Source organism: Ranitomeya imitator, chromosome 2, assembly GCF_032444005.1.
Source record: "Ranitomeya imitator isolate aRanImi1 chromosome 2, aRanImi1.pri, whole genome shotgun sequence".
Lineage (NCBI taxonomy): Eukaryota > Metazoa > Chordata > Amphibia > Anura > Dendrobatidae > Ranitomeya > Ranitomeya imitator.
The window spans coordinates 131,571,772-131,587,468 of NC_091283.1; the positions used below are offsets into that span (position 1 = coordinate 131,571,772).

Here is a 15,697-nt window from a genome sequence, read left to right on the forward strand (position 1 = left end):
AAGAACGGGCTGATGACCGGATCATGCAGCTTTATATGAAAATTCCTATTTATTATATTTTGCCAGACCTGAAATAACAAGCACTTTTCACCTATTGTGTCCCCCCATCTCCTCGTAGATTGTAAGCTTGCGAGCAGGGACCTCACCCCTAATGTCACTGTTTAAATTGTCTTAACTTGTACTGAATTTATTGTCTGTACATGTCCCCGCTTATTGTAAAGTCCTGCGGAATTTGTTGGCGCTATATAAATAAAAATTATTATTTATAGGTCTATGCTGTGTTCTCAGTCACACAGGGCACAAGGAATAAAGACAACTTATGGTAGATAAGGACAGCTAACTTCTGGTGATGAGAAGACACTGGAGGAGTAAAGGCTGCAGCAGAGAAGTAGCACCTCTCCTCTACAGATGCGGAAGATAGAGATGTCTGATAACACATAAGTTACCTAATTAATGAATTTAATACACTATTGTTAAATGCTGCCTTTTTTTTTTTTTATTTCTTCCGTTACACAAACCAAAATCACTGGTGGTCTTGCCGGTCTGCACAAAACACCCCCTCAGCCACCGAGCATCTTTCCATGCTACCATATGGGTTTGGAAGCCGCTTATAAACTTCTTTACATCAGGGCCTCAATCATTCACTACTAGGCAGTCACCAGCCAAAACATGGGCATACATGGGCTTCACTACTGCATGCAGCCCATGGCAATTCATTCACCTTACAATTAGTCTCCCTAGTCTGCAGAATATTAGGTTATACAGCTGAACCAGAGATTACTACAGGAAAAGTTGTGCACTTTATGATCACTGCTTTATAAATCTGCCCTCACCAACAACTAGTAATAGTAAGCACTTAACACCACAAGAAATCACAGGACTGTATTATACGGATATATCTCTATTTTATCGTGGCCAGGCGTGGGGAATGACAAAAGGTTGTCCTATTAGTGGACAACCCCTTTAAGAAACATTGAAAAAAAATAAAAAGGTAGTCATCTGCCATGGGAGTCATTCTGAAAAGTTAACCACGTACCTGTAATGTCTTTCCAAGACCCATACAGTGAGCCAAAATGCATCCAGAGCCTTTCTCTTTCTTTGCTTTCTTCAAAGATTCACAGCAACAATCCCACATAAACTGGACACCTAAAAGAAGGATTTACAAAAAATTAATATATTCCCTCTCTTGTGAGGTTCTTCCCAAAAAGGAAAATGTAAAGCCAAATTCTAGGTATTAGGGGAGTCTACAAATTTAATACATAGACTTCATATTTATATAACTATCACAAACAGAGACGAACAATGGATAATGGCTTTGCCTGACTGACAAGCACTTTCAGACAAAAAGACAGATTATAATGCATTTAGCGTAATAAAGAACAATGCAGAATAAATGGGCCACAGGAGGTGGAACACATAGTGCACTATGGGGTTCCGAGTATTGCTTTTAAGCTAGGAGTTAGAAAAAAAAAACCAGGACATCATGTTTATCTACTTGATACAACAGAAATTAAAATTTGCAATTCAAAAAGAAAAAAAAAAAATGTAACCAGCATGATAAAGTACATTAAAATATAATTCAACCTTAAGTTTGTAAGATACATAGTTGTTAGGACCTGACTTAATTGTTTCAGATATACTGTAGATCTGCAGGATTTATACATACAAGTAAATCCAAATATTCAGCCTCATGTTGGGACTGGGTGTTAGAAAAACAGGATTTTTTGGTTGTTTACCGTAAAATCTGTTTCTCGGAGCCTTCATTAGGGGACACAGGAACCATGGGGTGTATACTGCTGCCACTAGGAGGCTGACACTATGCACAAAAAAAAGTTAGCTACTCCTCTGCAGTGTACACCCCACCGACTGGCATCATGAACTTCAGTTAGTGAGAAAGCAGGAGAAAAACAATAAGGTTGAAAAAACATAACCACAAACATGAGAACTGTTAACGTGAGAACAGTCATAGAACACAGAACAACAGAAATGGAATAATATGGGAGGGTGCTGTGTCCCCCAATGAAGGCTCCGAGAAACAGATTTTACGGTAAGCAACCAAAAAATCCTGTTTTCTCTATCGCCTCATTGGGGGGCACAGGAACCATGGGACGTCCCAAAGCAGTCCCTGGGGCGGGAAAAACAGATTTCCATCAGGTCAGAGGACTCACCACTGCCGCCTGCAAGATCTTTCTGTCTAGGCTGGCGTCCGCCGAAGTGTAGGTATAGACCTTGTAAAATTTGGCGAACGTGTGGATGGAAGACCAGGTTGCCGCCTTGCAAAGCTGTAGGGCGGAAGCCCTGTGGTGCACCGCCCAGGAGGCGCCGACTGCCCGGGTAGATTGAGCCTTAATCCCAGGAGGGGGCACTCTGTTCCTGACCCGGTAAGCCTCCAAAATTGCGGTTCTGATCCAGCGAGCAATAGTCGCCTTGGAAGCCGGCAGGCCTCTAGGCGTGCCATCAGGAATGATGAAAAGAGAGTCAGTCTTCCGGAAAGAGGCCGTTCTAGCCAGGTAGATCCTCACCGGCCTGACGAGGTCCAGCTTGTTCAACGATCGCTCCAGAAGATGAGTCGGAGATGGACAAAAGGAAGGTAGGACGATGTCCTCGTTGAGGTGGAGGTTGGAAACCACCTTAGGAAGGAAGGAAGGCGGAGGCCTCAAGACCACCTTGTCCTGGTGGATAACCAGGAAAGGAGGTCGGCAAGAAAGAGGGACCTTCCTGTTGATTCGGGACGCCGTTAGGTCCACATCCGTAGTCCCCCATCGAAGACAAATCTGATGGAAGACCTCCTGATGCAAGGACCATTCCCCTGCCGCGAGGCCCTCGCGGCTGAGAAAGTCAGCGGCATAATTTTCCACACCGGGGATATGCACTGCGGATATCACTGATACCGCTGCCTCTGCCCAAAGGAGGATCTTGGATACCTCGGCAGAGGCCTCTGAGTCCCCCCCTGGTGGTTGACATATGCCACTGCTGTGGCATTGTCCGTCTGGATCCAAATTGGCAGACCCCTGAGAATCTTTTCCCAATGAAGGAGAGACAGAAAGATGGCCCGAATCTCGAGGACATTGATCGGCAGGGATAACGCCTGCGTCGACCAACGACCCTGAACAGTCAGGTGACGAAACACCGCACCCCAGCCGAGCAGGCTTGCGTCTGTCGTCACCCCCTGCCAGTGAACTGGAAGGAAGGACCTGCCCTAGGAGATGAGAGGTGACGTCAGCCACCAGATGAGGGACCGTTTGACCCGAAGAGAAAGCCGAATCGGAAAGATCCAGGGAGAAGACAGACTTGTCCCACTGTGATAGAATAGCCTGCTGAAGAGGTCTTGAGTGAAATTGGGCGAAGGGAATAGCTTCCAATGTTGCAACTATCCTCCCCAGAACCTTCATGGCTGATCGGAAGGAGGGAAGCTGAGGACCCTGGAGCAGGCGAGCCTCCCGGCGAAGGATGGATCTCTTGTCTTCGGAAAGGAAGACTCTGGTCTGACGAGTGTCGAAGAGCATGCCCAGAAAAACGAGGCGCTGAGAGGGAACAAGACAGGATTTCTTCCTGCTGACAAGGCACCCGAAACGGGCTAGAGTGTCAAGGACTATGGCCAGACTTTGTGAGCCTGAGAAAAGGATGAGGTCATGATGAGGATGTCATCGAGGTACGGAAAAAAAAAAACCAGGCCCCTGACCCTCAAGATGGCCATCAGCGCTGCCATGGTCTTCGTGAAAACCTTGGGACCGGTTGCGAGACCGAACAGCAGGGCGACGAACTGAAAATGCTCCTGAAGTACTGAAAAACGCAGGAATCTGTGATGTCCCGGGAATACCGGGACATGGAGGTAGGCATCCTGGATGTCTATAGAGCAGAGGTCCCCAACTCCAGTCCTCAAGGCCCACCAACAGGTCATGTTTTCAGGATTTCCTTTGCATTGCACAGGTGATGCAATTATTACCTGGGCAAGACTAAGGAAATCCTGAAAACCTGACCTGTTGGTGGGCCTTGAGGACTGGAGTTGGGGACCTCTGCTATAGAGCACATAAATTCCTGAGCCTCCATGGAAGCAATTACCGAACAAAGGGATTACATCCTGAAATGTCTCAGAAGAACCCTCTTGCTCAGCAATTTCATATCCAGAATGGGACGAACTTTGCAGTCTTTTTTTCGGTACCACAAAAAGATTTGAATAGAAACCTGTGAACCGTTCTTTTTCTGGGACGGGAACGATTACCCCGGATTTGAGGAGAGAAGCGATGGCTGCGAAGAAACCCGGAACTAGAGCAGGTTCTCTTGGGAGGTTGGGATTCGAAGAAGCTATCCCAGGGCCGTGAAACAAACTATTTTGTATCCTGAGGATACAACTTCCCTGACCCAAGCGTCCGCTACTGAGGAGATCCAGACGTCTCTGAAGAGAAGACGGCCGCCCAGCCTGGGAAGTGGGTTGGGGTCTTGCCGTGAGTCATGCCGAGGTGGATCTTCCAGTCCTAGGCCTGAAGGATCTACCTTGGGAGTAGCGAGGACGCCAGGAAGGAATGGGTCTAAAGGATACCTTCTTCTCTTGACGTGCCTGTGGCCTCTGGTGTTGGGAAAAGCAATCTGCCACCGCGAAACGACGAAAGGGCCCGAAAGGACTGAAATTGCCACCTAGGAGGAGGGCGGCGAGGTTTAGACTGGGGAAGAAGGGAACTTGTGCCCCCGGTGGCATCCTTAATAATTTGGTTCAGCTTTGAACCGAAAAGACGTGATCCTTGAAAAGGCAGGCTGGTAAGGGACTTTTTTAATGATAGATCAGTTTGCCAGGCCTTGAGCCAAACTGTGCGATGTATGGCAACAACATTATTGGACGCCTGAGCAGCACAAGACGCTGTGTCCAGGGAAGCGGAAACCAAGTATTCCCCCGCGTGAGAAATCTGGGTGGCAAGTTCCGCCAGCTGCTCTGGTGGCGCTCCAGCCAGCTGCTCTGGTGGAGCTCCAGCCAGAATGACCCGACGGAGTTGATTGGCCCATTCGGATACAGACATCGAAACCCAGGTGGAAGCAAAGGCCGGCCATAGGGAAGACGCGGCCGCTTCGAAAGCCGACTTCGCAAACGATTCAATAATCCTGTCGTTAGAATCTTTCAGAGACGCCCCTCCGGACAGCGGTAGGACTGTGTTGGTGGAAAGTCTAGAGACTGGAGGATCCACAGAGGAAGAAGTAGTCCAGTTGGCGATGAGATCCGGAGGAAAGGGATATAAGACGCCATGGCGCTTTCCTCTTTGAAAACGTCTGGTCGGATTCTCCCTTTCTCTGGCCAGAAGCTCATGAAATTCAGGATGAGGAGCGAAAACCTTGGGAGATGGTTTGGACCGTCTAAACGAAACCGCCTGATCCGAGGGTTCCGTAGAGGAATCTTTGATGCCACAGGTCTGATTGATCGCTCCAATGAGACTCTGAACCACATCACTCATGCTAGCTATTTGGTTCGAGTCCAGATCCAAATTATCCTCCGAAGGAGCATCAGAGAACGCCTCGCCTGACCCAGGGGAGGAGGATCGGGGAGAAGCCGATCGCAGAGAAGGACCGTGAGGCGAGATGGAACGAGAAGAGGACTCTGACCGGCGTTCCTGTCTGGATCTGACACTGCCTTTGACACTGTAGACCACTCCCTTTTGCTACAAATCCTCTCATCCCTTGGAATCACAGACTTGGCCCTTTCCTGGATCTCGTCATATCTGACAGACCGAACATTCAGTGTCTCCCTCCCCCACACCACCTCCTCACTTCGCCCCTTGTCAGTCGGTGTTCCTCAAGGCTCTGTTCTAGGACCCCTACTCTTCTCCATCTACACTTTTGGCCTGGGACAGCTCATAGAATCCCACGGTTTGCAGTACCATCTCTACGCTGATGACACGCAGATCTACCTCTCCGGACCTGACCTCTCCTCCTTGCTTACCAAAATCCCGCACTGTCTGTCTGCCATTTCAGCCTTCTTTTCTGCTCGCTTTCTACAACTGAACATGGACAAAACAGAATTCATCATCTTTCCCCCATCTCACTCTACCCCTCCACCAGACCTATCCATCAATGTCAATGGCTGCTCACTATCCCCAGTCCCACACGCCCGGTGCCTCGGGGTGATCCTCGACTCTGCCCTCTCTTTCACGCCAAATATCCAAGCCCTTGCCCCCTCCTGTCGTCTCAAACTCAAAAATATTTCCCGGATCCGTGCTTTCCTTGACCGCAACACTGCAAAAACGCTAGTGCATGCCCTTATCTCCCGCCTCGACTACTGCAACCTCCTACTCTCTGGACTCCCCTCTAGCACTCTGGCACCACTCCAATCCATCCTACACTCTGCTGCCCGACTAATCCACCTGTCCCCCGCTACTCTCTAGCCTCTCCCCTGTGTCAAGCCCTTCACTGGCTTCCTATCGCCCAGAGACTCCAGTTCAAAACCCTCACACTGACATACAAAGCCATCCACAACCTGTCTCCTCCATACATCTGTGACATGGTCTCTCGGTACCTACCTACACGCAACCTCCGATCCTCCCAAGACCTCCTTCTCTACTCTCCTCTCATCTCTTCTTCCCATAACCGCATCCAAGACTTCTCCCGTGCTTCCCCCATACTCTGGAACTCTCTACCCCAACACATCAGACTCGCGCCTACCATAGAAACCTTCAAAAAGAACCTAAAGACTCATCTCTTCCGACAAGCCTACAGCCTGCAGTGATCCTCAGCCTACTGAACAGCCGCACAGCCAGCTCTTCCCTCTCCTAGTGTATCCTCACCCACCCCCTGCAGACTGTGAGCCCTCGCGGGCAGGGTCCTCCCTCCTTATGTACTCGTGTGCCTTGTTATCTGCTCATGTTTAATGTATTTGTCTATATTTGCCCCGTATTCACATGTAAAGCGCCATGGAATAAATGGCGCTATAAAAATGTATAATAATAATAATAATAATAATAATAATCTATTGCAGCCTATAGTGGAAGGCTCAGACAGGGCTTCCTGCTGGCTCCTGCGGGAGCCTGTAGGGGTAACCTAACAAGCACGGACACAAGGGCCTGTGACACCTGTGTTAGGTCTGTTACCGATTGTGACAGAGAAAAAGCCCAAACAGGAGTGGGGGCGTCACTCTCAAGCGGGGCAGCCGGGGGATCCTGGACGGTGGGCATAGTGGGGTTGCTGCATGCCTGACAGAGGGGAGAGGACTGACCTGAGGGAAGTTTGCAGTTACAAGACGAACACACAAAGTGTATGACTAAGGCAGAGAAAGTAGAGGAAGAAGTAGGAGGGCGAGAGCGACCTCCCTTAGAATATAGTCTTTTCACTAGGCACTGCTCCTAATAGCCAGTTTCCTACTCCACACTGATGAGGGGCAAATACCCCGAAACAGCTGTCTGTGGATGGATACCATGTTTTGGCATAGGTGGTTTTCCCTTTTGGGATGCTGCCCTTCCCGTGGTTGTTCCTTCCCGGTGAAAGACCTGGCTATTTACTGCTTGCGTTGAGAAACACGTGATGGTGTCTCCGCAGCTTTTCTACATGCATTTGCATATTTCCCATAAGGGATGGGGGCAGTGTTCTGGATCACTGCGTTGAGAAACACGTGATGGTGTCTCCGCGGTATGGGATGTTTTGATCTCCCCGAGGTCATTCATCCTTATGTTTATACTCCCTTAGAATTAGACATGACGAATGGTTCCCTGACGAATGCCAGAAGGTTAGGGGACAGGAGGGCAGAGGAGAGTGTCAGTCTGCAGTGCAGAGCTACTTATGGCAGACGATTTGGTGTTCACTGCATGGCTGGAAGATGCTGATCAAGGAAGTCAGTCAGAGAAGGCTTCAGGGTCCGATGCGTGGTGTGTGCAACAGTAGGGAGATGGCGACCGCAAGGGAAATGAGGACGCCAGGAATCGCGCTCTTGGAGAGCGCTGAAATACTTCCTGCAGAGGCACAGGAATGATGGGCAGAGCTAAACCACCTGTACAGGAGTACCAAGATGGTGCCGGTGGGTGGGCTATGATAGTCGGGCGGGCTTTTCTCCAGCCCGAGAGAAAAGGAAGCAGGCCCGGGCTGAAGCCGGGGCCTAAATTAGAGGCCGGCAGCTGCCGGAGAAAGCCGCAGTGCTGAAACAGTGCGGACGCAGCGCGGCTGCCTGCAAAGGCTGCCGTGCCAGGGCAGAAGGCAGTGCGGCCGCCGGGAAAAGTGGGAGACGCAGCTGCCTGCAAAGGTCGCCACGTGGATGAGAGGAACTGTGCCTGCAAAGGCTGCCTGAAGCGAAGATCCCTGCCCCCTGCGACCGCCGATGGCCACAAGGAGCGAAGACCAGGCCAACGTAGCCTGGGGAAAACCCTGCACCGTTTAGGAAAATAAAAAATCCAGGGGGACCCCATATTAACGTCTGCGCCCCCTTTGCCTAATTTGGGACTGGTGGGGGAAATACTCACCTAAAACATCCCACGTCGTCCATTACTGACCTTAATCCGAGGAAGGTATGAGACGTCCAGGGAGCTGGTGATGCACGTCCTCGTCTCAGCAAACAACAGGCTCTGGTGGGCGAGTGGGTGGGGGGCGGAGCTAGGACCGATTTTCTGAGCACGCTGGTGTGCTAAGGGTCTTGGTCCTGCTGTCGGATCTATGAGGATACGGGGTGGCAGTACATGCCGTCCTCATTCCTCCTGTACCAGTTATGACTTGTATTGTTTAAGATTATTGTACTTGTTTTCATTATGTATACCCCTCCTCACATGTAAAGCGCCATGGAATAAATGGCGCTATAACAATAAATAATAATAATAATAATAATACTCAATCCCTAATGTGGGATTACAGTTGTGACTGTTCACACTGTATCACTCCGGAAAACCTGAAAAAAGCGACAATGAGGTAGATAAGGGTCAAATAAAAGACCCGTGTCCACCTCCTACTGACACTAAAGGTACCGTCACATTTAGCGACGCTGCAGCAATCCAGACAACGATCCCGATCGCTGCAGCTCTCCAGCGACCAACGATGCCGGTCCCCTGGAAACCAGGGTAAACATTGGGTAACTAAGCGCAGGGCTGCGCTTAGTAACCCGATGTTTACCCTTGTTACCAGCGTAAACGTTAAAAAAAAAAAAAAAAAAACACTACATACTTACCTTCCGGTGTCTGTCCCCCGGCGCTCTGCTTCTCTGCACTGACTGAGCGCCAGCCGGAAAGCACAGCGGTGACGTCACCGCTGTGCTCTGCTTTCCGGCCGGCGCTTACACAGTACAGAGAAGAACAGCGCCGGAGGACAGACAGTGGAAGGTAAGTATGTAGTGTTTTTTGTTTTTTTTACGTTTATGCTGGTAACCAGGGTAAACATCGGGTTACTAAGCACGGCCCTGCGCTTAGTAACCCGATGTTTACCCTGGTTACCAGTGAAGACATCGCTGAATCGGCGTCACACACGCCGATTCAGCGATGTCTGCGGGAGTCCAGCGACGAAATAAAGTTCTGGACTTTCTGATCTGACCAACAATGGCACAGCAGGATCCTGATCGCTGCTGCCTGTCAAACTGAACGATATCGCTAGCCAGGACGCTGCAACGTGACGGATCGCTAGCGATATCGTTCACTGTGACGGTACCTTAAGCTAAACTGAAGTTCATGATGCCAGTGGGTGGGGTGTACACTGCAGAGGAGGAGCTAACTTTTTGTGCATAGTGTCAGCCTCCTAGTGGCAGCAGCATACACCCCATGGTTCCTGTGTTCCCCAATGAGGCGATAGAGAAAACAAATTCAGTTGTTACTTTTGAGGTTTTCAATGAAATCGTGTATATTTTCCCTGGATCTACCCCAAATTATGATAAATTCATCTCTAGCTCTCGTATAAAACAATAATTTTCAGACCCTGCATTGTTATACATTTATAGTTCCTTTAATAAACCAAAAATTATTTGCAAAACTAGGGGCAAACTGCCCCTCTAGTGCACTGTTCCCCTAACTCCTTCCTCACAGCCTCAAACACATCATGTTTCCGGGATTTCCTTGGTATTGCACAGATGAGAGAACCTGTGGCAGTTTCTGATGCCTTAATACTGTATTTTTTAGACTATAAGACGCACCTGAGTTTTAGAGGTGGAAAATAGGGAAAAATATGTTTGAAGCAAAAAATGTGGTAAAATCTACTATATAATTGTCTACGGGTCACATCCGTCTGTCCTTCTTTCTTTCTCTCATTGTTATTCATTTGCTGATTGGTCTCGGGAGCTGCCTGTCATGGCTGCCGCAACCAATCAGCGACGGCCACAGTCCGGAAGAAAATGGCAGCTCCTTCCTCCCCGCAGTCAGTGCCCGGCGTCCGCATACTCCCCTCCGGTCAGCGCTCACACAGGGTTAATGGCAGCGTTAACCGCGTTGTAACGCACTCTGTTAACGCTGCTATTAACCCTGTGTGACCACCTTTTTACTATTCATGCTGCCTATGCAGCATGGATAGTAAAAATATCTAATGTTAAAAATAATGAAAAAAATAAAAATAAAAATTAGTTACATACTCACCCTCCGGTGGCCCACTAAGATCAGGAACCGGCCTTTCCCGCTCCGCCGCGGTTACCGCTGCATGCATTGCGGTCTCGCGAGATGATGATGTACGGTCTTCAGACCGTGCAATCTTCAGACCGGAGCGTGGGACAAGCATCGGGAACCGGCCGCTTCGATCCGGAGGCTCCAGGAGGTGACTATAACTATTTTTTATTTTAATTCTCTCTTTTTTTTTTTTTTTTAACAGGGATATGGTGCATACTACGTGACTGGCCAATATACTACGTGACTGTGCTGTATACTACGTGACTCTGTGCTGTACACTACGTGGCTCTGTGCTGTATACTACGCGACTGTGCTGTATACTACATGGCTGGGCAATATACTATGTGGCTCTGTACTGTATACTACGTGACTGTGCTGTATACTACGTCGCTGGGCAATATACTATGTGGCTGGGCAATATACTATGTGGCTGGGCAAGCAGGGCAATATACTACGTGGCTGGGCAATATACTACGTAGCTGGGCAATATACTATGTGAACTACGTGGCTGGGCAATATACTACGTGGCTGGGCAATATACTACGTGGCTGGGCAATATACTACGTGGCAGGGCAATATACTACGTGGACATACATATTCTAAAATACCCGATGCGTTAGAATCGGGCCACCATCTAGTATTAAATAAATTAAATGGAGGGTGAGTATAAGAATGGGCAAAAAGGGCTTATATTTGAAGCACCACTCCAGCACTGAAAAATAACACTGGAGTGTTGCTATAAGGTCCCATTGGAGAACTATAACTCCCAGCATGTCCTGCAGATGATATGGCATGCTAGGAGTTATAGTTCACCACAGGAGTGGCAAAGTGATTTTTTATGTGCTGTAATTACTAACTTTTTAATAAATTCTTTCTTGTACAGGCTGTGCTCAGTGCAGGTCCTGCAGCCAGCCATGACCGCAGTGCCCTCCCTAGCATGACCCCACCACAGATCATGTAAGACAAAGCTGCACTATTTGTAGTGAGTGTCGGCAGGACCTGTGATGACATCAAGAAGAGGCAGGGCTTTGTGCGGTCATGTGATGCTCCAGCCCGCCCTCTTCTTGACCTCAGCACAGGTCCTCCACAGAGCATTCAGCATTGCATCATCACTGTCAGGTATGCGGCAACCGCCCCCTCCTCCACCGAACACAGATCTCCCCATCTGCTGCAGGAATCCCGCACTTGGGAAACCACGTGGGTCCGCTGTTTGAGTGGAGGAATATTCATTTGCTGCTCCCTGCTGACAGGTGGGCTGGGAAGCAGCTGATGAATATTCACCTCACTAAGTATCAGGACCATGTGGTTTCCCCAACACTGGATTTCTGTGATATTTTCCTCCCTCCTGCGATCCCACTCTGCCAATGCCCCCTCACCACATTCCGACCATAATACACACCCACACTTTCCCCCCAAATTTAGAGGAAAAAAATTGAATTTTATGGTCCAAAAAATACGGTAATTCCATCACCTGTGCAATACTAAAGAAAACCTGAAAACATGACATATTGGGAGCAGTGAAGACCGGAGTTTAGGAAACTCTGCACTAGTTTGTCTATACAGTGTAGGTGAACATATTACGAGTAAGTATAAATAGTGCAGTTTCCCACAGATAATTGCTTTAGTCTTGAGACATATGGAGATCATTTACAGGTAGTTTTATTCATTTTAGGCCCTTTTCATGTGATGTGTGAGTACTAAAAGGAAACAGTCACCAATATGTGATGATTCTCAGTGGAATTGTTGGAGCCTAGCAATAAGGCTGTAAAAATCTTTGAGATATAATCAATTTTAAAAACAGGATTTTTGGTTGCTTACGGTAAAATCTGTTTCTCGGAGCCTTCATTGGGGGACACAGGAACCATGGGTGTATGCTGCTGCCACTAGAAGGCTGACACTATCCAAATAAAAAAGTTAGCTCCTCCTCTGCAGCATACACCCTACCGAAAGGAAGTAGGATATTCAGTTAGTGAGAAAGCAGTAGGAGAAGAAACATGTTAAAGATAGAAAGTCAAACTGTGACAATATAACACAATAAAACAGAGCTGTTCAACTTGGGAGGGTGCTGTGTCCCCCAATGAAGGCTCCGAGAAACAGATTTTACGGTAAGCAACCAAAAATCCTGTTTTCTTTATCGCCTCATTGGGGGACACAGGAACCATGGGACGTCCCAAAGCAGTCCCTGGGGAGGGAACAGCAGAAAAACTCCATTCAGGTCGGAGATCTCACCGCTGCCACCTGCAAGATCCTTCCGCCAGGCTGGCAACTGCCAGGAGCTCATAACATTTGGTAAATGAGTGAATGGAACACCAGGTTGCCGCCTAGCAAAGTTGTAGGGCGGATGCTCCATGGTGTACCGCCCACGAAGCGCCCACTGCCCGGGGCAGAGTGAGTCTTAATCCCAGGAGGAGTCACTCTGTTCTTGACCCGGTAAGCCTCCAGAATAGCAGGTCTGATCCAGAGAACAATCACAACCTTGGAGGCCGGCAGGCCTCTTGGCACACGGTCTGGAATGACAAATAGACGGTCCGTCTTCCTAAAGAAAGCGGTCTTAGACAAATAGATCCTCACCGCCCTGACCAGGTCTGGCCTGTTCAGCGAACAGGTCGGAGCAGAAGAAAAGGTTGGAAGGATGATCTTATTGAAGTAAAAAGGAGGACACCACCATGGGAAGAAAAGGCGACGAAGGCCGTAAAACTACCTTATCTTGGTGAAGAACCAAGAAAAGGGGCAACAGGAGAGAGCCACCAACTCCGAGACACGCCTAATGGAGGTGATGGCCACCATAAACGCCACCTTGCAGGACAGAACAGACAGTGAGGCCTCATGGGGAAGTTCAAGGGGGGGGAACCACACAGCCTCCAGAACAAGACTGAGGTCCCAGGGATCCAAGAGAGTCCGATACAAGAGAGCTGCATGCACCACTCCTTGAAGAAACGTTCTGACCTGAGAACGGGACGGATATATATCCTTGTACCGTGATAGCCAGTAGATAAGACAAATATTTGGAATTGAATTAGTCTATGCCTGATGAAGAGGCCTGAGAAGTCTCGAAGGTTTGCAATTTGCTACCATCTTTTCAGTTAGCCATTAAGAGGTATCAACCACTCTGGTCTCTCATATCTGACCTGAGAACGGAAAGCTAAGGACTTCTGAAAAGGGACGTCAGAAATAATAATAATAATAATAATTTTTATTTATATAGCGCCAACATATTCCGCAGCGCTTTACAAATTATAGAGGGGACTTGTACATACAATAGACATTACAGCATAACAGAAATACAGTTCAAAACAGATACCAAGAGGAGTGAGGGCCCTGCTCGCAAGCTTACAAACTATGAGGAAAAGGGGAGACACGAGAGGTGGATGGTAACAATTGCTATAGTTATTCGGACCAGCCATAGTGTAAGGCTCGGGTGTTCATGTAAAGCTGCATGAACCAGTTAACTGCCTAAGTACGCAGCAGTACAGTCACAGAGGGATATTAACTGCATAAAGTGTATGAGAACATAGTGCGAGGAATCTGTTTTTTTTTGTTTGTTTTTTTGTTTTGTTTTTTAAATAGGCCACACAGGGATCGTTAGGTTAATGCATTGAGGCGGTAGGCCAGTCTGAACAAATGAGTTTTTTTTTTTTTTTTTTTAAACATAAATTTTTATTTACAAATTGTGTCAAGCATTACATCTTATTGACATTAAATTCTTAATAATTAACACAACGTTATGGGGATTATGGAAGGGAAGAGGATAGGGGAAATGGTGACATTACAATAACTATCCAATCACATTCTCTATATGCAAATCTGCAAAGTCATTTAAGAACGGTATTTAAACGGAAAGATAACCAATTGTTCCATTTTTTCTGAAATTGAGCTATATTATTATTAGATGTAGCGATTATTTTTTCTGATAGGCAATTTTCGTTGATCAGTGATACGACCTCGGGCAGTGAGGGGCACCTGGAGTTTTTCCAGTAACTAGCAATTTTGAGTCTTGTTGCTACAATAATATGTACAATCACTGTACGGAACTCATAGGGAAACGAGCCCAAATCAATAGCGAGTAACGCCTGCTGTGCATTAAGAGTCACCGGTATACCACAAATCTGGAACATCAGATGATCTATGGCTGCCCACAGACGTCTAATTCTGTCACAACTCCACCATATATGTAGCATGTCTGCACAGGGGTCTCCACACCTCCAGCACGTGTCTGGGGAACTGCGGAACATCCTGGACAATCTACTTGGAGTGAAATACCACCGATAGAAAACGCCAGGAAATTGTTATATGTGGTTAGTACATTTAGATTGGCTTCCAATAATTAAGAAGGATGCCCTCCACTGATCCGGTGTGAATGTGCAGTTTAGGTCTTTTTCCCACTTTTGCAGGTATGTAGTTAGAGAGGGCAGAGTATTCTCCAACATACAGTCGTAGCTTGTGGACAGCGCTCTAATCTGTGATGTCGGGTTCATCAGCATAGAGTAAAGTTTAGATGGCGGTGCAGGCATCTGTTTTTTCCTTTCAGTTAGGAAATGCCGGATCTGCAAATATTTGTAAAAATCCCTTTGAGGAACATTGTATTTATCTCTCAATGATGTAAAAGTAATTAATTCCTCCCCCTCATACAAGTTCCCAATTGAGGTGGTTTTGGGTAAATTCCAATTTTTAAGTTTGAGGTCCGGGATACAATGCTCCAGTGTCTCTATAGGAGCTTTGAGGAATGCGGTTTGTATAAGGCCTAATTTATTAGTCAACACACTCCATAGCTCCAGAGCCGCGTCTATTGTTGGGGACATTTTTAGGTTTCTATTAGGGACTTTAGTTTGATGTGCATGGTAAAAAGCTGAGACATTGGAGGTTCTCATCAAATGTTTTTCAATTGCTATCCAGTGCCGATCATCATCATTATTCCACATGAATCGTAACTGTTCGAATAATGCGGCCCTGTAGTACCGGACCACTGAGGGGCACCCCAGGCCACCCTTACTCATAGGGATGTAAAGCGTGTCCGCTTGGACTCTGGGTTTTCTCTCTTGCCAAATGTATTTTAAAATCATTGCTTGAATCTCTTTTAATATTTTCATTGGGAATATGATGGGGAGATTGCGGAACAAATACAGTATTTGTGGGAGAATGAACATTTTTACCGATGCAAT

The 15,697-nt window shown here is 47.6% G+C and overlaps 1 protein-coding gene across 1 annotated transcript in view; it reads right to left on the reverse strand.

Annotated features, from left to right (window-relative positions):
* ATRX (ATRX chromatin remodeler) overlaps positions 1 to 15,697 on the reverse strand; it is a 246,932-nt gene that overhangs the window by 98,335 nt on the left and 132,900 nt on the right. Inside the window, exon 18 of the mRNA XM_069747241.1 lies at positions 1,037 to 1,146. Within this exon, the coding sequence (XP_069603342.1) occupies positions 1,037 to 1,146 (110 nt within the window). The remainder of the gene's footprint in view (positions 1 to 1,036; positions 1,147 to 15,697) is intronic.